The sequence below is a fragment of the Schistocerca cancellata genome, chromosome 6 (genome assembly GCF_023864275.1).
Source record: "Schistocerca cancellata isolate TAMUIC-IGC-003103 chromosome 6, iqSchCanc2.1, whole genome shotgun sequence".
Lineage (NCBI taxonomy): Eukaryota > Metazoa > Arthropoda > Insecta > Orthoptera > Acrididae > Schistocerca > Schistocerca cancellata.
The window spans coordinates 370,402,735-370,426,647 of record NC_064631.1 but is presented as its reverse complement, the minus strand read 5'-3'; the positions used below and the strand labels follow the sequence as shown (position 1 = coordinate 370,426,647).

General features: G+C 41.1%; 1 protein-coding gene across 1 annotated transcript in view; it reads right to left on the bottom strand.

Annotated features, from left to right (window-relative positions):
- Nucleotides 1-23,913, bottom strand: part of LOC126088332 (mucin-2-like) — a 227,338-nt gene that overhangs the window by 20,940 nt on the left and 182,485 nt on the right. The window contains exons 3-4 of the mRNA XM_049906466.1: nt 8,272-8,334; nt 7,970-8,124 (exon numbers count right to left, since the gene is read on the bottom strand). Coding sequence (XP_049762423.1) covers nt 7,970-8,124; nt 8,272-8,334 — 218 coding nt within the window. The remainder of the gene's footprint in view (nt 1-7,969; nt 8,125-8,271; nt 8,335-23,913) is intronic.

Sequence of the window (23,913 nt, the reverse complement as noted above, 5' to 3'; positions counted from 1 at the left end):
GCTCCAAAGGATTTCCATGTATTTGGTTGAATTCATGCAGTCAACTGGGGAGCCACTTGCAATGGAGATATCTCACAATATTTTTTTGGGAAATTATTTTACAGTCTGTTCAAGATGGCCAGCTCTCACTGCCTCATGGATGCTTCGCCTGACAATCTTTGCTCTATGTACTTGAACAATAAAATGTGAATATTTACTTAAAATTACACGTTTCCAGTCATTGAATGTCCAAGGTTTATGTATGCCAATCATTTTTCTTCGTGGCAGATTTAACAACGGCTTCTTTATTGACTTTTGTGCCTTCGCCCACAATTATGCAATGGTGCTGCTGCTCGCAGTGTGGTTTCAGCGGTCTGAGACTGCAGTCGTGTGTATGAGTTGCGTTTGCGTGAGTGTGTGCGTGTGTGACTATGACGAAGGCCTTACTTGTCGAAAGCTTTATTTGTGGCAGTATTTTTGTTGTGCCTATCTGCGACTCAGCATCTCCGCTTTATGGTGAGTAGCAGCTTTTCTTTTTATAATTTGTTACATTCCATCCTAGATTTTCCATTGTTTGACTTTCACAAGATCTGTCAGGCGAGTAGCAGAAACACATTCCTCACTAACCTTAAAAACCACTTGCATTGGAGGATGTTACATCATCTTCCGGCGGTAAAACATACATAATATGTATACTAGTGTAGTCTGAACGAAAATATTGGTTCTAATTATGACAGACCTAGCGACCTGCCCCTGCTTCGCTAGTGTTGCAGTAAGTGTCTACAGCTGGACGACTTGTATGCTGTAGCGGTAATTTTGTTGATGGTGTGGGGAAAGAAGCTACGCATCATAGTGAAAGATGCAGAGGCGAGCAAGTGTGCCAGGACTTAACCCCGTTCACTGCTACGAACACCACATCATCATAGCGCGCCTAAGCGTAGCATACGACGTATAGTGCCTTAATATAAAAATGAAATTAAAAATTAAAATAACTTTTCCAAACTTCGTCCGAGTATGCTTCAGTATATTAATGTTAAAATTGTTAAATCTCAAAGTTTTGCTAAATATATTATTTTAAGAAAAAAATAAGTAGCTCTAAATAATGAAGCTAGAGAGCCAAAAACCGTGCAGGATGTGCCAATGTATGTCACAATCAAAATTTACAAGTGTCAGCTTGATTGTTTGCAATATTTTGGTTGTAATTGGCATTTTTACGAAAAATTGAAGGCACTAAATAATTCACACAGAAAAATGACAATTCGTATTAAGAGTCAGTTTGATATAAAACCACGAAGTATGTAACACCAATAAGCTACCTCTATTAGTTTTCAAGTTATTCACTAAAAATTAAATTTGAAACAAAAACGTCCCTATTCGTAATAGATTAAGTATTGTTTGTATTTGTTATGAAAAATTCTAATTACAGCACTCGATTACAAATGGTTCAAATGGCTCCCAGCACTGTGAGACTTAACATCTGAGGTCATCAGACCCCTAGAACGTAGGACTACTTAAACCTAACTAACCTCAGGACATCACACACATCCATGCCAGAGGCAGGATTCGAACCTGCGACCGTAGCACTCGCGCGGTTCAGGACTGAAGCGCCTAGAACCGCTCAGCCACAACGGCCGGCTGCACCCGATTACACTGATGAAATAATACAGCTGTACCAATTTCAGGACTTTAGTATGCATAACAATCACTACAAGGAATCTTAAAGAGTCTGTTCACAGGTCGTGCGTTACTGTCGGTTACGTTCTAACATTCAAGCTGGCAAAGTTTGAATGCAGTCGAGCTAAAAAAAATTTAACTAAATCCAATGTTACCCCATTCATATAAAAATTTAGAAAATTGTAAACTATTAAACGACAGAGGTATTAATTAATACGTGTCCGAGAAAGGGACCATTTAGAGGCTGCTACCTGTGCCTAGAGCAGTTGGTAGCAGATGGTTCATCAGCGCTCCGCTGCTCCCTTATATAAATACGGCCAGAGAGGCAGTAAGAAGAAACATTTCGCACCGAGTTATCAATTCGTTCGCGTCAGTCAAACGCCTGTGTGCATTGTGCCTCGGAACGCCACAGCCAGGCAGCTATCAAATGCGTTTTCGGTAAAAGTAGGAAGTGAACTCACAAGGCCTGTACATCGTCCTGGATCGCTTAGATTTCACGGAAGTAACTGTTTGTGTGCCGCTCGTAATTTTGACAAAATCGCGTGGCAAGTAGTGAGATTATTTTCCACTTTTAAGGCGAGCAATTAACCTTTGCTGATTCTCAGTCAGGACGATAGACCGTTTTACTTGGAACTTACTGTAGAGGTCGCCTCTAAACTGCTAATAGTGCTGTTTCCAATATGGACATTAGTATTATTATTATTATCAGTAATATTGTTACCTTCGTGCGTGTGAACTTTTACTGAATATACTAGAGCTACACTCCTGGAAATGGAAAAAAGAACACATTGACACCGGTGTGTCAGACCCACCATACTTGCTCCGGACACTGCGAGAGGGCTGTACAAGCAATGATCACACGCACGGCACAGCGGACACACCAGGAACCGCGGTGTAGGCCGTCGAATGGCGCTAGCTGCGCAGCATTTGTGCACCGCCGCCGTCAGTGTCAGCCAGTTTGCCGTGGCATACGGAGCTCCATCGCAGTCTTTAACACTGGTAGCATGCCGCGACAGCGTGGACGTGAACCGTATGTGCAGTTGACGGACTTTGAGCGAGGGCGTATAGTGGGCATGCGGGAGGCCGGGTGGACGTACCGCCGAATTGCTCAACACGTGGGGCGTGAGGTCTCCACAGTACATCGATGTTGTCGCCAGTGGTCGGCGGAAGGTGCACGTGCCCGTCGACCTGGGACCGGACCGCAGCGACGCACGGATGCACGCCAAGACCGTAGGATCCTACGCAGTGCCGTAGGGGACCGCACCGCCACTTCCCAGCAAATTAGGGACACTGTTGCTCCTGGGGTATCGGCGAGGACCATTCGCAACCGTCTCCATGAAGCTGGGCTACGGTCCCGCACACCGTTAGGCCGTCTTCCGCTCACGCCCCAACATCGTGCAGCCCGCCTCCAGTGGTGTCGCGACAGGCGTGAATGGAGGGACGAATGGAGACGTGTCGTCTTCAGCGATGAGAGTCGCTTCTGCCTTGGTGCCAATGATGGTCATATGTGTGTTTGGTGCCGTGCAGGTGAGCGCCACAATCAGGACTGCATACGACTGAGGCACACAGGGCCAACACCCGGCATCATGGTGTGGGGAGCGATCTCCTACACTGGCCGTACACCACTGGTGATCGTCGAGGGGACACTGAATAGTGCACGGTACATCCAAACCGTCATCGAACCCATCGTTCTACCATTCCTAGACCGGCAAGGGAACTTGCTGTTCCAACAGGACAATGCACGTCCGCATGTATCCCGTGCCACCCAACGTGCTCTAGAAGGTGTAAGTCAACTACCGTGGCCAGCAAGATCTCCGGATCTGTCCCCCATTGAGCATGTTTGGGACTGGATGAAGCGTCGTCTCACGCGGTCTGCACGTCCAGCACGAACGCTGGTCCAACTGAGGCGCCAGGTGGAAATGGCATGGCAAGCCGTTCCACAGGACTACATCCAGCATCTCTACGATCGTCTCCATGGGAGAATAGCAGCCTGCATTGCTGCGAAAGGTGGATATACACTGTACTAGTGCCGACATTGTGCATGCTCTGTTGCCTGTGTCTATGTGCCTGTGGTTCTGTCAGTGTGATCATGTGATGTATCTGACCCCAGGAATGTGTCAATAATGTTTCCCCTTCCTGGGACAATGAATTCACGGTGTTCTTATTTCAATTTCCAGGAGTGTATTATGAAGTTCCGATTGATCGCGAAATGGAAACCACTTTGAAAATCAGAAATATTTGGCTCTGAGCACTATGGGACTTAACAGCTGTGGTCATCAGTCCCCTAGAACTTAGAACTACTTAAACCTAACTAACCTAAGGACATCACACACATCCATGCCCGAGGCAGGATTCGAACCTGCGACCGCAGCAGTCGCGCGGTTCCGGACTGCGCGCCTAGAACCGCGAGACCACCGCGGCCGGCCAGAAATATTTTATCTGCAACAGTTAGCTACAGCTTCCAGCCACTGCTCTACATAGTCACCACTCCAACTTAAGACATTTGTCGTAACGTTGTACCAACTTTTCAATACCCTCGTCATAGAAGGCACCCGCCTCTGCTTCCCGCCAATCCTCTACGCTCATCTATAGCTCGTTGTCTGTGTGAAAATGTTGTCTTCGTAGCCAGCAGTTAATGTGAGCAGAAATGAAACACAGAGGGAGCCAATTACGGGCTGTACTGCGGGTGATCAGACACTTCCCACCGAAGACGCTGCAGGAGCATTTTCATTGCCCCTGCAGATTGCGACCGAGAATCGTCACTAAGTAGGAACCGTGCGATTGCAGTCTTTCTCGGCGTATTCCACTGATGAATTCTTCTCGCAGGAGATGATGGATACAAAACTCATTGAAACGTTGCAACAAGACGACGCCACCACTCGGCTGGTAACCCGAGAAGAATTCATCAAATAGGAACCGTATGACAGTCCTGTGATGTGGACTGCATAACATCAGGCGAAATCTCTCACCAGGACCTCATACTTGGCGGGAGACAATATTTTCTACGCATCTTTATGTGCTCACTATGCGCTCAGAACCGAAAAGAGCGAACTGATGCAACCGACAGGCATACTAGGGACACTGTCTAACACATATGTGCAAAGCTTTACTAGATTTTTCACAGTGGTTTCCGTTTCTTGACCCATCGGAACTTACTTTCCGAATATCCCTCGTATCGGTTAGAACTCAATACTTTTACTTATAGCTATAGTTCCGGATCCCACTGAGTAAATAACAAGTACGAACATTTTTTTATCAGTGAGCACAAGAATAATGTGAATAATGTGGACTGGAAGTTATGGTCAGCATGTTCTCCATCGCTTTCTGGCTGACCGCAAAAATTGTTTTCATGCTCTTGTAAACGGCGAAGATATTTTACTCGCCGCTCCACAATAGGGCGAACATCGTTAAGTAATTCTTATAAATTACACTATTTAAGCACAACGCGCCACTTGCCGGCCTACTGCAGCTCCAGAGTGAGCAGTGGCCCACCGCAACCCGATGACGATGTGAGTCGTGCATCAAACGGTGCCGCGCCTGGGTGCCCGCACTTTGTTCTTAGAGTGGTCGCGCCACTCCGCCGCAAGTTTCAAAATCCCTACAGTGGTTCCCGAGAGCAGCCGTAACACCCAGACAAAAAAAAAAAAAAAAAAAAAAGGCGTCAGTGGCTGTAATTCATCATACTTCATCCGAGTAGCTCCAAGTATTTATAAACTACAATTGCTGCCTGAAAAGTTCTCGACCTCGCGTCATTTTTGCCCCATACCTTAGACCACATGTTAGTAGACACCAGGTAAAATTGCAGGTCTTTCCAGGCAGCAGTTGACTAGGCAGTCGCTTGAAGCAATTGTGGCGCACATGGTGTTAAAATTGGAAAAAGTCGAGTATCGTACAGTGATTAAATTCATCATAAAAGAAGGTTTAGCACCGATCGAAAGGCACATGAGGCTTGTAAATGTGTATGACGGCTTTTCACCTTCCATTTTCACCGTGAAGAAATGAGAGGCAGAGTTTAAAACGTGGCCATGAAAGCGTCCAAGATGATCCACTCGAAGGACCTCTAGAAATTGCACACATACCGAAATTCATCGACAAAGTGCATCAAATTTTGAAAGATCGGGGTATAAAAGTGCGTGAAACTGCTGATGCTCTATGGATGTCTAAGTAACGTGTTGGTTACATCTAGCACCAGGAATTGAACATGAAAATTTTTTGCGTAAGATGGGTGCCATGTGAGCTCACGTAATCATTCGTGAAAACAGATCTGGCTTAAAGAAGAAAAACATCGTCTTGCATCTGGACAATGCACCTGCCCATGAAACTGTCTTGGCAATGGAAAATCTGAGAGATTTACACTATGAAGTGATGGACCATCAACCATATTCCCCAGATTTGGCTCCATCAGATTTCCAGCTGTTCTCAAACCTGAAGAAATTCCTCACTGGTAAACGCTTTTCGTCCAGACGAGAAGAGTTATTGCTGTAGATGGGTACTTTGCAGAACTTCTGGAGGAGCAGTACAGAGAGGTGATAATGGCTTTGGAACACTGTTGGGTAAAACGTGTTAATACTAAGGAGATTGTTGTTGCTGTTATGGTCTTCCGCCGGAAGGCTGGTTAGTTGCAACTCTCCGTGCCACTCTATCCTGTACAAGCCTCCTCATTCCTGAATCTGCTTACTGTGTTCATCTCTTGGCCTTCTTCTACGATTTTTACTTCCCAAGCTTCCCTCCGGTACTAAATTGGTGGTCCCTTGATGTCTCAGAATGTGTCCTACCAACAGATCCCTTCTTCTAGTCAGAGAGCGCCACAAATTTCTTTTCTCCCCAATTCTATTTGTTACTTGATCTACCCAACTAATCTAGAGGAAATTATGTCGAAAAATAAAACTTGTTTGGTAGCTTAATTCACTATCAGGCCGAGAATTTTTCAGACTGTCCTGTTATATACACGGATCGTCCTCATGAATCAACGTACTTATTATTGAAAAAGTTACCAAAATCCCTAAAATAATTGCTGAGAGAAGTCTTCATATGTAGACAGAAAAAGGCGATGGAGAACTTTAATCTGTAACATGTATACAATGAGAATTTCTATACAAGTTGTTAGGAGTATAAGTGCTGATATTTTTATTGGTGACTGAGGACAGTTTACTGAACAACATTACACCAGTATTTACTTCATTTGCAGATTAATAATTATACCTATTAGGTGGAGTATGTTTCTACGTTAGTTAGTACTTCCAAGTACATGCAGCAAGAGCAAGCCATAGTCGTTATTTTCCCCTGAGTAGCAGGTCAGATGTTGAAATATGGACACACGGACGCGAAACAGTTAGTCTGTACTGACAGGCGTAGTCCATTTAGTGCTACAGTTACGACAAACAGAACATCAGGTGACATGTTTGTGGGAAGATATATGCAGAGGAAAAACAACTAACATACTAAAGTGGGTACATTTTCTTCTATTTTTCTGAGTCATCAGTTTTCTGACTAGTTTGATACAGCCCACCATGTATTCCTCACCTGTGCCAATCTTTTTATCTCAGAGTAGCAATTGCAACCTATGTCCTCAATTATTTGTTGGATGTGTTCAAATATCTGTCTTCCTCTATAATTTTTATCCTCTACAGCTCCCTCTAGTACTATATAAGTTATTCTCAGATGTCTTAACACATATCCCATCATCCCGATCCTTCTTCTTGTAAGTGTTTTCCATATATTCCTTTTCCTCGCCGGTTCTATGGAAAAACTCTAGATTCCTTACCTTATCAGTCCATCTAATTTTCAAAATTCGAATTTCTATGTTTCGATTCACTTCTGTTCCTGTTTTTACACAGTCCATGGGTACATATTAAGGAACCAATGATCACAGTATCTGCACGTATACTCTTAACACGCTGTATAAAGAGTGTTTCAGAAGTGATGGTCAATAATTCACACATGGAAAGTACAGGCCCAAGTAGCTAAACATCTGCAATAAACATGGGTTCACAAATCAACCGTTGTCGACATACAACACATTTTCTGTTGCTGTTCATCAGTAGCTATGAACACATGGCATCTCTAGACGTTAAAGCAGGTGTTCAAAATGTTGTCCATGCAACATTGAACTCGTTCCTGAAGTGAGATGCGAATCCTCTCAGGCAGTCCTGGGGAATTATGTGAATGCTGGAAGGCTACTTCAGTCCGCAAGCGTAATTCCTCAAGAGAGCTGACCTCGGTAACGTAGACCAGGCCTTGAACCGTGGGATTTAAAGCCGGAAACCTTGGAGGCTATGGCTCAGGCCCTCCTCTACCTTTCCAATGTTGACCATACGACCGAGTTAGAAGCCGGCGTACTCGTAAATGAAAATGTTCTGGAGCACCTTCATGCATGAACCCAATGTTCAGGCGTTGCCTCACTGGGATATCATGATGTACATCTAGAATTACACTCTGCAGAAACAGCATGTACTGCTGTCCGGTTATTCTCTGTGGCAGAAAGTGTGGTCCAATTATACAGTTTCCGAGCAGTCCTGCCCAGACGTTCAACGAATAACGCTGCTGATGTCGTGATACGTGTGTTGCATTAGGACTGACATCGGCCCAAATGTGACAGTTACGGTACTTAAAAAATACCATCACGGGTAAATCCAGCCTGCTTACAAACAGGGAACTCAGGGTACACTGTCGTTGCACCCGTTGGCAGAAATTCTCTCTAGGAGGGAAGTCTGCATTGTTGAGGGCTTGCACTCGTTGGAGATAATATGGATAGAGTACTTGGCGATGTAAAATCCGCCACACATTGCTGTGACTCAGGACACGCTCTTCGGTAGCGATCCTCCTCGTTGAAGTACTCGGAGTTCGTGTACAATGCGTAACACCCTTTCCTCAACATCAGGTGTTCTGGATCTGGGTCAACCTTCTCGTACATGGTGTGCGAAACTCTCCGTTTCTCAAAGGCGCTGATGTAAACGGCTAAATGTACGTCTGTCGGGATGCTTGCGGAAAGGAAAAGCTTCTTCATACAATGTGCAGCCTCAAGGGCACTGCCATTTGCTTTGCCATACTTGAAGTGCATGTCAGCATACTCTTCATTGGTGTATTCTCTTTCCATGGAGTCTTCACGTTCGTACCTGTTTTTGAGGCTGGTACGGTGGCGGAAAGGTAAGTAGTTGCGCATGCATAAAGATACCAAAGTAAATACCGCGGTATCCAGTGGCGTTTACAGTTAGTTCCCAACTTGAATTAATGCGTACCTCGGCAACGGTTGAGTTGTGCACCCATCTTTACTGGAGCTTTTTATCTACTTTTGGCCTATACTTCCCGTGTGTGAATTATTGACCATCACTTCTCAAACACCCTGTATGTACTGTGTCAGTGGTGTAGGTAGAGATATTGTGATATCTGGTGTCTTAATACGCGCTACCTTCAGTGTGCTATCTGTTTTTCTTCGCCGTCTGACGGTCTTTCCGCAAACACATCACAAAATTCACTACTTAATATTTTTTGCAGAGTTGTAACTGCACCATGAAGTGGACTACGCCTGTCAGTGTAGAGTAACTGTTTAGCGTCTATTCATCTGCGCTTCAGTACCTGACCTCCTCCACAGCCACGATAGACGGTAATGAATTGCTTGTGCCACCCATACTTGAAGGTTAACCAACCTAAAAACATACTACGCACTTCATGACAGCTATAATTATTATCTGCAAATGAAGTAAATACTGAAGTACCGATGTTCAGTACACTGTCCTCATTCATCAATAGAACACGCTGTACCTATCTACAGAATCTGTTGTTGTTGTTGTGGTCTTCAATCCTGAGACTGGTTTGATGCAGCTCTCCATGCTACTCTATTCTGTGCAAGCTTCTTCATCTCCCAGTACCTGCTGCAGCCTACATCCTTCTGAATCTGCTTAGTGTATTTATCTCTTGGTCTCCCTCTACGCTTTTTACCCTCCACGCTGCCCTCCAATACTAAATTGGTGATCCCTCGATGTCTCAGAGCATGTCCTACCAACCGATCCCTTCTTCTAGTCAAGTTGTGCCACAAGCTCCTCTTCTCCCCAATTCTGTTCAATACCTCCTCATTAATTATGTGATCTACCCATCTAATCTTCAGCATTCTTCTGTAGCACCACATTTCGAAAGCTTCTATTCTCTTCTTGTCTAAACTATTTATCGTCCATGTTTCACTTCCATACACGGCTACACTCCATACAAATACTTTCAGAAATGACTTCCTGACACTTAAATCTATACTCGATGTTAACAAATTTCTCTTCTTCAGAAACGCTTTCCTTGCCATTGCCAGTCTACATTTTATATCCTCTCTACTTCGACCATCATCAGTTATTTTGCTCCCAAAATAGCAAAACTCCTTTACTACTTTAAGTGTCTCATTTCCTAATCTAATTCGCTCAGCATCACCCGACTTAATTCGACTACATTCCATTATCCTCGTTTTGCTTTTGTTGATGTTCATCTTATATCCTCCTTTCAAAACACTGTGCATTCCGTTCAACTGCTCTTCCAAGTCGTTTGCTGTCTCTGACAGAATTACAATGTCATCGGCGAACCTCAAAGTTTTTATCTCTTCTCCATGGATTTTAATACCGACTCCGAACTTTTCTTTTGTTTCCTTTATTGCTTGCTCAACATACAGATTGAATAACATCGGGGATAGGCTACAACCCTGTCTCACTCCCTTCCCAACGACTGCTTCCCTTTCATACCCCTCGACTCTTATAACTGCCATCTGCTTTCTGTACAGATTGTAAATAGCCTTTCGCTCCCTGTATTTTACCCCTGCCACCTTCAGAATTTGAAAGAGAGTATTTCAATCAACATTGTCAAAAGCTTTCTCTAAGTCTACAAATGCTAGAAACGTAGGTTTGTCTTTCCTTAATCTTTCTTCTAAGATAAGTCGTAGGGTCAGTATTCCCTCACGTGTTCCAGTATTTCTACGGAATCCAAATTGGTCTTCCCCGTGGTTGGCTTCTATCAGTTTTTCCATTCGTCTGTAAAGAATTCGTGTTAGTATTTCGCAGCTGTGACTTATTAAACTGATAGTTCGGTAAGCTAGTAATAGAATCTAGTAATAATAATTTCGTGTTGCTCGTGTCCTGGTGCAAGTCTTTTAATTGGACGTAACTTCGGCAGCTTGCGTTTTTGTAGTCATCTTTCTAACCTGGAAAAGCCGAGCTAAGGACCTGTAGTTTAACATTGAATCCGAAATTTGTTTCGTTCCTGTCAAATCTCTAAATCATTGAGAGGTGATTGCTAGACTAAAAAAAATCAAAGATAAAAATCTGGTCTTACAGATTGAATCCTACGACCGCTCGCGATTTATCGCTAAACTTCTCAGTAGAACATGTAAAATGCCTCCGTTTTTGTATTTTATATTCTGTGCCAAAGATAGGTATTATAATCACAAATGTTACTGTTGTTTTTAAACTGATCCATGTTGTTGAGAACAAATTTCATTACTGAGTAAATGTACTGTGAGGCTGTTGTAAGAATTCCTCACCTTTTAAACAGATGCCTATAAGATGGCGGCTATGAGCCACACTCATTATTGTAACCACGTTCTCTTGAGGAGTGAATACTTTGTGCCTGAGTGTTGAGTTACCCCAAAATATTATTCTGTATAACATCAGAGAGTGAAAGTATGCAAAATATGTTGGCTTGCTAATTTCTACATTCTCAAAATTAGCAATTATTCTAATTGCAAAAGTTACTGAACCTAGTCGCTTTAGGAGATCCAAAATATGACTTTTCCAATTAAGATTCTCGACTATATGTACACCCAAAAACTTAGTATGCTCTTCCTTGGCTGCTGACTTCTATTGATGTGTTATATTGTTATATTGTGTTATATTTATTGAAGGAACTGTGCTCCTTGCAGTACAAAATTGGATGTACTGTATTTTTTCAAAGTTCAGAGGAAGCCCATTCGCAGAAAACCAATCAATAACATTTCCAAAGACATTATTTGAATAATTTTCTTTTGGAGTTTCTTTTACTGGATTAATAATGATGCTTGTACCATCAGCAAACAGTGTCAGTTTAGCTTGTTTTTTCAGATAAGAAAGGAGGTCATTCACATATATTAAGAACAGAAGAGGACCCATGAGCGAACCCTGTGGAACACCTACTGTAATTTCACCCCAGTTAGATGAAGTGGAAAACTTCCTTAAATAACTTCTACATCTACATCTACATGGTTACTCTGCAATTCACACTTAAGTGCTTGGCAAAGGGTTCATCGAACCATTTTCATACTACTTCTCTACCATTCCACTCTCGAATGGCGCGTGGGAAAAAGGAACACCTAAATCTTTCCGTTCGAGCTCTGATTTCTCTTATTTTATTATGATGATCGTTTCTCCCTACGTAGGTGGGTATCAACAAAATAATTACGTATTCGGAAGATAAAGTTGGTGATTGAAATTTCGTAAATAGGTCTCGCCACAAAGAAAACCGCCTTTGTTTCAGTGACTGCCATCCAACTCGCATATCATATCCGTGACTTTCTCACCCCTATTGCGCGATAACACGAAACGAGCTGCCCTTCTTTGCACTTTTTCGATGTCCTCCGTCAATCCTACCTGGTAAGGTTCCATACCGCGCAGCAATATTCCAGCACAGGACGGACAAGTGTAATGTAGGCTGTCTCTTTAGTGGGTTTGTCGCATCTTCTAAGTGTTCTGCCAACAAAGCACAGTCTTTGATCGCCTTCCCCACAATATTATCTACGTGGTCTTTCCAATTTAAGTTGCTCGTAATTGTAATTCCTAGGTGTTTAGTCGGACTAACAGCCCTTAGATTTGTGCGGTTTATCGTATACCCAAAATGTATCGGATTTCTTTTAGTACCCATGTGGATGACCTCGCACTTTTCTTTGCTTAGTGCTAATTGCCACTTTTCACACCATACAGAAATTCCCTCTAGATCATTTTGTAATTGGAATTGATCGTCTGATGATTTTACTAGACGGTAAATTACAGCGTCATCTGCAAACAATCTAAGGAGGCTTCTCAGATTATCACCTAGATCATCTATATAAATCTTGAACAGCAGAGGGCCTATGACACTATCTTGCGGAACGCCAGATATCTGTTATGTTCTACTCGATGATTTACCGTCTATCACTACGGACTGTGACCTCTCTGGGAGGAAATCACGAATCCAGTCACGCAACTGAGACAATATTCCATATGCATGCAATTTGATTAATAGTCGCGTGTGAGGAACGGTATCAAACGCCTTCTGGAAATCTAGGAATATGGAATCGATCTGAGATACCTTGTCGACAGCACTCATTACTTCATGGGAATAAAGAGCTAGCTGTTTTGCACAAGAACGATATTTTCTGAATCCGTGTTGGATATGTATCAATAAGTCATTTTCTTCAAGGTGATTCATAATGAAACTTCCTGGCAGATTAAAACTGTGTGCCGGACCGAGACTCGAACTCGGGATCTTTGCCTATCGCGGGCAAGTGCTCTACTATCTGAGCTACTCAAGTACGACTCATGCCCCGTCCTCACAGCTTTATTTCTGCCAGTACCTCGTCTCCTACTTTCCAAACTTTACAGAAGCTCTCTTGCGAACATTGCAGAACTAGCACTCCTACAAGAAAGGATATTGCGGAGACATGGCTTAGCCACAGCCGGGGGGATGTTTCCAGAATGAGATTTTCATATCAGCGCACACTCCGCTGCAGAGTGAAAATCTCGTTCGTGATTCATAATGTTCGAGTGCAGTATATGCTCCAAAATCCTACTGCAAATTGAGGTCAGTGATATGGGTCTGTAATTCAATGGGTTACTCCTATTTCCCTTCTTGAATATTGGTGTGACCTGTGCTACTTTCCAGTCTTTAGGAACAGACCTTTCGTCAAGTGAGCGGTTGTATATGATTGCTAAGAAAGGCGCTATGTGTCTGCATACTCTGAGAGAATCCTGATTGGTATACCATCTGGACTGGAAGACTTGCCTTTCTTAAGGGATTTGAGTTGTTTTGCAACACCTAAGGTATCTACTTTTATGTCACTCATGCTAACAGCTGTTCTGGTTTCTAATTCTGGGATATCTACTTCATCTTCTTTCGTGAAGGAATTACGGAAAACTGTATTTAGTAACTCCGGTTTAGTGCCATCATCATCGGTGACATTTCCATCGCTATCCCGCAGTGACGATATTGACTGTTTTTTGCCACTGGTGTACTTTACACACGACCAGAATCTCTTTGAGTTTTCTATCGTATTTTAAGGCAATATCTCATTATGGAAACTATTAAAAGCATCTCGCATTGACGTGCGCACTGACGTGTGAAACTTAGCCAGTCTTGGAGATTTGGTATGCTTTTTTAGTTGCTTCTGCAACGGTGTTCTGACGTGTTTTGTGTACCGAGGTGGATCAGTCCCGTCTATTATTAACTTACGCGGTGTGAATCTATCTTTCAATTTAAGCCATATCTGGTCTACTTAATCCATGTAAAGAAACTTTTTGCTTCCTGTTCTGTAGATATGACTGAAACAACTCATATGCCATTCCATATATACTGTAGAAGTGTAATTTCTGTAACATAATGGCATGGGTCACACAGTCAGATGCTTTGGATAAGTCACACAAAATACCTATTGGTGACATTTTACTATTTAAAGACTCTATTACGTGGGCAGTGAAATGCTATGCCAACACAACCATATTTTGCTCTCCCAGTCACTGTCCAGTATTTTACCAGCCATTTTGACGTCCATGGAGCCTTGCACCAAGGGGGTACAAGACTCGAACTGTAGCCTTATTTGTACAGAACACATATGGCTCACTTCGTTGATCCTACTGGCATAAAGTGTGTAAATTTACACTTAGCTATGCCTATAGTTTAATTTCTGTACCAAAGTAAAATTGCATGTTAAAGAAACAAAAAATTGTCTGTATTACTTTTCTATATAAGTAGAAAACACAAGTGGCTCTCTTATTCTTCCTGCTGATATAACTTACAAGATAAACTACACTTTGCAATGAATACAGTTCGATCTTTGTAACAAAGTAAAATATCACTGTAATAAAATCAAAACGTTATCTGCATTATTTGTGACAATATGTACAGATTTGTTCTACAACAGTACATAACACATGTAGTTCATTTATTGTCACTATTGATCTGACATACACGTTAACACATACTTGCAGTGACTTTATTTATGCTGTCACACAGTTGAAACTACATGTCACTTCGATGAAATAATGCACTAAACAGTATTTGTAAGATTAGAACGTAATACACATTCATATAGATAAGAAATCAGTGTAAGTTACATCAGCAGGAAGAATAAGAGAGCCACTTGTGTTTTCTACTTATATAGAAAAGTAATACAGACAATTTTTTGTTTCTTTAACATGCAATTTTACTTTGGTAATCACTTTCAACTTCTTTTCATGGTCAGCCAAACATTATAGTGTCCCTATTCTAGAAAATTAACTTTATCTTGAATGTCACCTCTACTTACTCATGGTCTCACGCAGTGGATACTATGTAGCCTGGATCGAATTATATGTGGAACAGTCAATTTATCACCAACATTTAATACATGCTTGCATAGGTAAGACATGAGGGTTGCTGTGCTTTCAAGTACTCATATTCAAGTACTTTTCAAAGTCAGCCAAACGTTACAATGAAACCTTGCTAAGGTATTATGATTATCTTGCAGTGCAAAACGTTTGTCATACTCTGCTGAGAACTCTACCTTATGCTATTGCACAGTGGAAACGACATGACAATTCAACAAAATAACATACTGAACTAACAGTATCTATCAACATTAATGAATACACATTTGTAATGGAGTTTCTGCACTTTCAGCTACCACTTTTTACAACTTTTCAATTTCAGCCATAATGCATGCTCTCTCTGCAATCTGTCTGTGTAACTGTATATTATGTAACTGTATATTATGGAATGTTAGACTGTTATAATATGTATAAAACCAGTAGGTTACAATTATATTTTCGTTATATATCTGTAGCATATAGGCTAAAATTACATTTTCCTACTGCATACACATACAGCCACATGCTAACATGTACACAGTTACTTCTGCACACATACACAAAAAGCAACTGTTTGCCTATTACTTTAGTTCTTGTAACTATAGTCGAAATCGACTGAGTCCACATTATTTACTCGTACATGTTAAATCATACAAACTTTGCCACTGATGAGTAATTTAGATTCCCCACCGCATATAGCTGTGAATCTTGCAACAGAATCAGTCACTTGCTATTAGGGGCCGTCTTGCAGTTGTTCAAATAAACCAGCAGGGCTACTCCAAATATCGTTTTGGTGCATATTGCGCTCCAGATCTTCTTCCTTCTCTAATTCTGATAGCATTTCTTTACACGTTTTGCTTCCAACATCCTCCCTCTGCTTCAAATATTGCATAACAGAAGCAGAAGAACCCCTGTTTTCTTGGATTATGACAAGTAATTGCTACGAAAAATACGAAGTTTATTTGTAGTAGTGATATTCATGTCAGGCATAAATTTTGTGATTCCGAATCTCGCAGTATATGCACAGAGGACAACTACTTCTACCAGTAACAGTATCAGTCACGTGCTACTAGTGGCTACCTTACTTTAAATATGTCTTTCTGCTTAGTCAGCAAGGTCTCAGACAAGTTAAGGCTGTATGATACCTGTACATGCGCGTTCAAGGAACAGTCTACGCAATATCCAAGCATGTCACATTATGCCATGTTGATTTAAATACACGTGTGAGAAGTTTTTGCATTGTCAGGAATTGGCGCCTTTTCTGATCGCATTCTCATGACATCACTATCGTTCATGTCTGCTAAATTTAGAACAAGTCTCGATGTCTCTCAGGCTTCGCTGACGAAGCATATGTACACATTTTAGCAAAATCCCCCTAGCTTTTACGCTATAATAAGGGGGGAGGAGAATTGGTGGGATGGGCCACACACGTGTTTGACGCCAGTGGAATGGGCTAAGATATGTATACATGCTTAGTCAAGGTCTCAGAAAGTCGAGATGTCTTCTGAATTTTGGAGTCAAGACAAGATGTGACATCATGATTATGTGATCAGAAGTGTCACCAACAGGAGACAAGATAAATGCTTCTCATATGTGCATTTTAACTAACACACAAATATGTTACATCACTAGAGATTGATGAACTGTTCTTTGAATGCATATGTGCAGATATCAATAAGTCTTGACTTGTCTGAGACCTTACTCACTAGGAAAGATACTAAAAGCAAGGAAGCTACTAGAAACAAGTGATTGTTGCTGTTTCTGACAGAGTAAGCTGCCCTGTGGATGTGTCACACAGTGATTTCGAATTTCAAAAGTGAATGTCTAATGTATATTACGTACTACTACTACTACTAGTACTAAGCTTCGTGTTTTGCTTATCAATTACTTGTTTTAATTCAAGAAAATAGGGCTTTAATCTGCTTCCATGATGCAGAGGCTCGGTGAAGGTGAAAGTGCAGAATTCACCAAAAGAATATCAGCATTAGAGAAGGGATAAAAGCACCTGGTCTTGAGCGCAATTTGGAGCAGTACTGATCATTTTTGAAGAACTTCAACGTATATCGATCAGCTCAACAGTGGAAAGTATGAATGATATACTGTGGTAAATAACATGGACACAATCAATTTCGACATTAGTCATAAGGACTAACGATGTGGACATAGCTTCTATTCGTATGTGTGTCTGCTAATAACTGTGTATCTCTTAGTGAATGGTTGTGTATGTATTACAAAACAGAAATTGTACCTCCTGGTTGTATGTGTATGATAACAACATAAAATTCCAGAATTTATTTGTGACATCCCTTTGTGATTTTCATGTTATTTATATCTGACATTCCTGCTTGAGCCTCTATAACAGAATAAATATTCCATCTCCTTCAGTGTGTGTACAATTATATAGATTATATCACATGATAGCTTTCAGAGAATGCATGTATAATGGCTGACTTGAAAACATGTAAAAATGGGTAATTGAAATTGAAGCAACATTCGTTTTTTGGCTACATGAAAGTTTATTAAACAATGTTAATAGATCCACTGCTCAGTACGTTATTTTATCGAAATGTCGTGCAGTTTCCATTGAGTGGCAACATTAGTTAACATTTTCAGCATAAGATGATAAGCGTTTTACGCTGTAAGATAACGTTAACCCCCTAGAATGGGGCCTCTAAAATGCTTGGCTGGTTTTGAAAAGTAGAGGGCAGTTGAAACCATAACAACCATTGTGTCTTACACATGATTTATTACTAGAGTTGGGAGACTTCTGTAGGCTACAGTAGATTATGGTAAGCAACTATAGACTACTGTAGTTTTCGTATTAGCCTTGGTCAGTTAATATTTCAATCACGTCACCAGTATGTCACGCGAGTTGCATACGTACTGGGCGTTATCTCATTACGATAACTTTGTCTACAAATGGGATCAGTGTCTTACTAGAGCCCCTAGAAACCGGAAGCGGCGAACAGTCTAGAAAGAAAGTGAAAAAATAAACAATATGTGTAGCAAAATGGAAATTTTCAATGTTTAATTCAGGTTTTACTCGAAAATTATTGACTTGTAACGTGAAACGGGGAGATATTGTAAAAAATAAAAAACTCTAGATTTATTATATAGCGCTAGAAAACGCAATTTCATTAAAAATTGTAAAATTATAAAAACGCAAAAAACAACATATCAAACATCGCTTCTATACTTAGTCGAGATTATATAACAAATGCGTCTGTTATTGCTAAACAACTTTTGCACTTATCAGCAATAACTGGAAACTCTTGCCTATGACTATGATGATGAACATTGTATTCTGTACAAAATTACAACATAATTATATAGATTTTTTGTGTTATTGGATGTAAATTGCACTTGCATCACAAGTATTTGCTTTGGTTACATAAAAACGCTGAAGGTACGCGAGGAGCGAATTTTTATCACTTGCAGTTTATATTCTGTAGGGGTGTAAAATACGCAGAGGTGTAGCACTGAACGACGTGTGGTTCTAACTATGAGCAAAATACACCAAACAAGCAAACAGAAAACAAAGAGAAGTCGTCGGTTCTCGGTTCTTCTCACACTTGTTTATTTACTTATTTCCCCCTGCCAATGCTACCAATACTACCAGTATCCTACCTTTCAAAACTTCATTTTCATACTGTGCCAAACTAACAAACTGTAACTTTGGTAGGGCGCAACTCTGTGTATTACATCTATGTATTATGTAACGCTGATAAACGGACTGTTCCGTTATACGAGTAATTCTATCCAAGCTGCATACAGTTTCCACTGTGTAACTACTTAAGTAAGTCATTAAAAGCATAGCCAACAGCCTAGCCGCAGTGGTAACACCGGTTCCCGTCATATCACCGAAGTTAAGCGCTACCAGGCTGGGCTAGCACTTGAATGGGTGAGCATCCGCTCTACCGAGCGCTGTTGGCAAGCGGGGTGCACTCACCCCTTTTGAGGCAAACTGAGGAGCTACGTGATTGAGAAGTAGCGGCCCCACTCTCGTAAACTGACTTACGGCTGGGAGAGTGGTGTGCTGACCACATGCCCCTCCATATCCGCATCCAGTGACGCCTGTGGGCTGAGGATGACACGGCTGTAAAGCTGCTAGTTGTTGTGACTTGTTTCATTATCCTCCCAGTAATTCTAAGTTTATTATCAGCATTATTAATTTCAGTTTTTACCAGCATATCTCTTGACCTGTTGGTAAATTTCCTGAAAATAATATTATTTTTGAAAATGGTAGTAATACAGGAATTTTATTTGTTCTGGCCTTTATGCAACCTCCTCTTTTCCTCTACAACATTTTTGAGAAAGAACCTTTCTAACATCATTACAAATTTATCACAGATTACATTGAATTTTACATTAGCATGTCTTTCCTTATCTCATCCCATCCCAACTCTTTTATTTTATTCTTAAATCATTGTATCCAAGAAACCTTAATAAATGTCACTGTTTTTAATAACACATCTTGAGCTACATGATGCTACACTGTTCATTCTCACTAGTTGTACATAATTATCATGTTGTTTATTAACAATAGCGTAAAATTATTTTTTAGTATGAACAGTGTCTGTGAAAGTATTAGTCACGTTCCTACTCTCTTCCTGCATACAATATGGAATATTTATTCTTCTACCTTGTATGTCAGTCGCCAAATTTCCTCATAAAACAAACACATTTTACTTCTCTTGAAACTATTTGATATTTGTGGTCCTTTTCCGCTTTAATTTCTTTGAAGACTGTCTGTCCATAACCAGGTTGCAACCTTAAGAATGTGTAAAAATGTGTCTCGCTGTCTGCTGTAAACAGAGGGATTTGGCCTTGTGTTCTTGATTACGAAAGCGACCAAAACTGACGAAGAGAAAACGGCAGGTGCCATAACCTGATTGCCCAGAAGCTTCGCTCTGTGGAAAATAAACCAAAATGAGCGAATACGTGCCTCGGCTTATGCTTAGATACTCGACCGTATCTGAGAAAATGAGTCAAAAATTTTGGAGCAACGTTCTGTGTCTTTGAGCGAGTAACTGGTTCAACTGAAGCGGTGGCATCATGGCTAGCGTCACGGCTTCACAGTTTCGCACCCCGTGTTCGAAACCTGAATGTTATTTTTATTTTCGTTTTTAATTTATTTACCAATGTCCGCAGAAAATTACTGTATATATTGAAATAACATTGTCCTTATTCGTCTACTGATAGCATTTCTGGTGAATGAATTTAAAAAAATTGAATGAAAAAATTATTTTAAATTGTTTTTGATGAAATTCCTGTAGTGTATCCTGATTCATAATCAGTTGCAAGCGCCAGTTTTCGGAAAACTAATCGGTTATGCGTGGTTTGCCGTGAAATCATTGACAATGCGAGAAATCTTCAGCAATGGTAACGACGTTTCATTCCAGAGTGAGATTTATACCAAGAAATGTCGCTGTTGCTCTCCTGCCTCCGCCCGCTTCTCGTGGCATTCTGAATTTCTGTTTAGAATGTTTCTACGATCGGTGTGATCCAAGGGAATGCACAAAATCTTCCTGAAGAATATAATATATGAATTAAGAACTGATATCAGGATGATATACGAGAATAGGAGAATTTAAAAAGATTGCAACCCCTAAGAGCACCATACACACATATATTACATTATAAATCTATGAGACTTATTGTGAAACCCAAGTGTAATTTTACAATTACTATAACTCTCTTGTATCCACTAACTTCATAAGAAGCTTTCTTGTGGTAATTTTCGATAGACATGTGTAGGTAACTGAAAGAAATAAAGTAAATACAAACACTAATCAGGTTTCGAAAACGGGACGCAAAACTGAGAGGCAGCGACTCTAGCAACTGTGCCACCAACTAGACTGATCTTTCTCCCGCTAAGACACAACTAAATAACATCGAAAACTTCTACGGTCGTTTTCTCAGAAACGGTCCAGTAACTTCGGATAAGACGAAACACGTGTTCGTATATTTTTACTCCTCTTCCACTGAGCGAAGTTTTAGGGAAATAGGGTTATGGTACTAGCCGTGTTCTCCTCGTGAGTGAGGACTATTTCCAGAGAGCGATGACTTCCACAGGTAAGTACAGGTGCACTCCGCTAAATTAGTGACACTGCGGTGGTATTCAAAATCCATCAACGTTCGTAATGTTTTACAAAGATAGCATCTGTTAACATTAACGTGCCACACAGAGGACGCTACCTAGACGCCAAGGACAAAATTGTTTACTCTGAGCAGTGGTTTCTATCGCAAAGTTATGTGTGCCATATACGTAAATAACTTATGCACTTGTGAAACAACAGCAGTCAATGTACGTATTGTTCACTACCACAGCTGTCTTTTTTATTTAGTGGAGAGGACAGTTTCAAAGATTCGAAAATCCTGATGCTTAAGAAACAAGACCGTCCTATACGGTTGTCAGTGTGAGACATTAGCTGCAGTTTGACATTTTGAAGGAGGACATTCTTCAGAATTTTCTTTCTCATTTCTACCTAAAGGCTTCAGTCTGTCAGTTTCTTATGAAGAATAAAACCTTGTTTCCCATTTGCAGGTCAACGTTTCATATGGTGAAGAACACTTTACGCCTAAAGCCTCGCTTCGACGACCGTCTTGTGTGATCTTGCTTCTTAAGTACCAGGGCTTCTCCGCTTGTTTTAAATTGTCGACTCCAGTCTTGGTATTTAGCAAATCCTTATTCTCTTTTCTAATTTTCTTAAACCTTGGTATATGTATTGTTACCAATATTGGAGTGCCTCTTTAGCCCCTTCTTTCAGTCCCAATTAGTAATTCTCAGCCTCTATCGTTCTGGTCACAAGATTTGTGTAGTTCATTTACGTTAGCTTTGGTGTTTCCTGGCACTGTTATAGCGCTTATGATATTTTCTTTCATGTAACTTGTCCCTTAAACCCGCAATTCTGTCTTACACATGTTGCATTGAATTTGTTTTGTGGCAATAGGTCGTAAGTCTGAAAATTCCTGGCAGATTAAAACCGTGTGCCGGACCGAGACTCGAACTCGGGACCTTTGCCTTTCGCGGGCAAGTTTCATATCAGCGCACACTCCGCTGCAGTGTGAAAATCTCGTTCCAGGTTGTAAGTCTCCTATTTTATAGGTGCTACATCCTTGCAGATCCCATACCTCCACCCCCATTTATGCCAGTACTTCCAAAAGTATCTCATCGAATCCAGTTTGTTTATACATGATGTTTGACTATTACAGGTACAAACGAAACGGATGAGTAGAGGATAGCCGCGCGGGATTAGCCGAGCGGTCTGAGGCGCTGCAATCATGGACTGTGCGGCTGATCCCGGCGGAGGTTCGAGTCCTCCCTCGGGCATGGGTGAATGTGTTTGTCCTTAAGATAATTTAAGTTAAGTAGTGTGTAAGCTTAGGGACTGACGACTTTGGCAGTTAAGTCCCATAAGATTTCACACACATTTGAACATTTTGAGTAGAGGATAATGAAACAAGCAAATTAGCTTGATAAACATAAACCTGGAAACCAGTGGTTGTTCCGATACAAAGTATTACGACTGAGTACATGAACATCGAAGTCTCCGAGGGCAAAAACCGCAATATGCACTTCAGGACAAACGCATTACAACAAGTCCACATGGGTCCTCATCACCGCCCTTACACGTTCAAAAATCTCAGACGTGTTCCGTATGCAATGCGTTCCCAGAACTAATCGACATTATCAACATGGCTGAAATACGCCAAAGTTTTTTAGTATCCGCACACAAAAAAGTCCAACGAATTCCATTCGGGGACCAGGGAGGCCACGATGTTGGCGAGCCACGTCTGATATACTTGTCGAAAAGCTGTTTACCAGTACTTAGGCATCTGGAATGATAAAATCAAACGAGGGCAGTTTATCATTGTATTTGCTTCACTTGAGAGTTTTCGAAAGAAACATATCCTTAGACATTAACAGTGCTGTAACCTTGGCATGACTACACTTGCGCACATGTCGTTGTAGGGAATCCACTGATTTCAGGACCTGAGTATATCAGGATTATTTGCTTGTTTCATTGTTCTCTTTTCGTTTGTACCTGTAAAAGACAAACACCGTATATGCTGGAAGAAGTGTGACCCTTGGGAAAGTTACTGGCATTCGATTTACAAATATGGGTGTTGAAGATAGGTAAATGATGTAAAACATTCTAAAGATTTCATTTGGAACTTTTTTCAGCTTAAATCAATCAATATCGAGAAAGATTCACTCTGCAATACCAGGTCATCTGTTTCTTCTTCATCAATCTCTTACTTCTCTTCTAGACTTATGACCACAGCAGTTGAGTCCCATAGTGCTCAGAGCCATTTGAACTTCTCTTCTAAGGCGCAGTAACATAATCCAGCACCATCCGTAGTGACTTTCAACATATTGATGCCATCTACATCTACATGTATACTCTGCAAATCACGTGTAAGTATCTGGCAGAGGGTTCATCGAACCATCTTGACAATTCTCTATTATTCCAAACTCGTTTAGTACACGGAAAGAACGAACATATATATCTTTCCGTACGAGCTCTGATTTCTCTTATTTTATCATGGTGATCGTTTCTCCCTGTGAAGGTCGGCGTCAACAAAATGTTTTCGCATTCGAAGGAGAAAGTTGGTGAATGGAATTTCGTGAGAAGATTCCCCCGCAACTAAAAACGCCTTTGTTTTAATGATGTCCATCCCAAATCCTGTATAATTTCAGTGACACTTTCTCCCC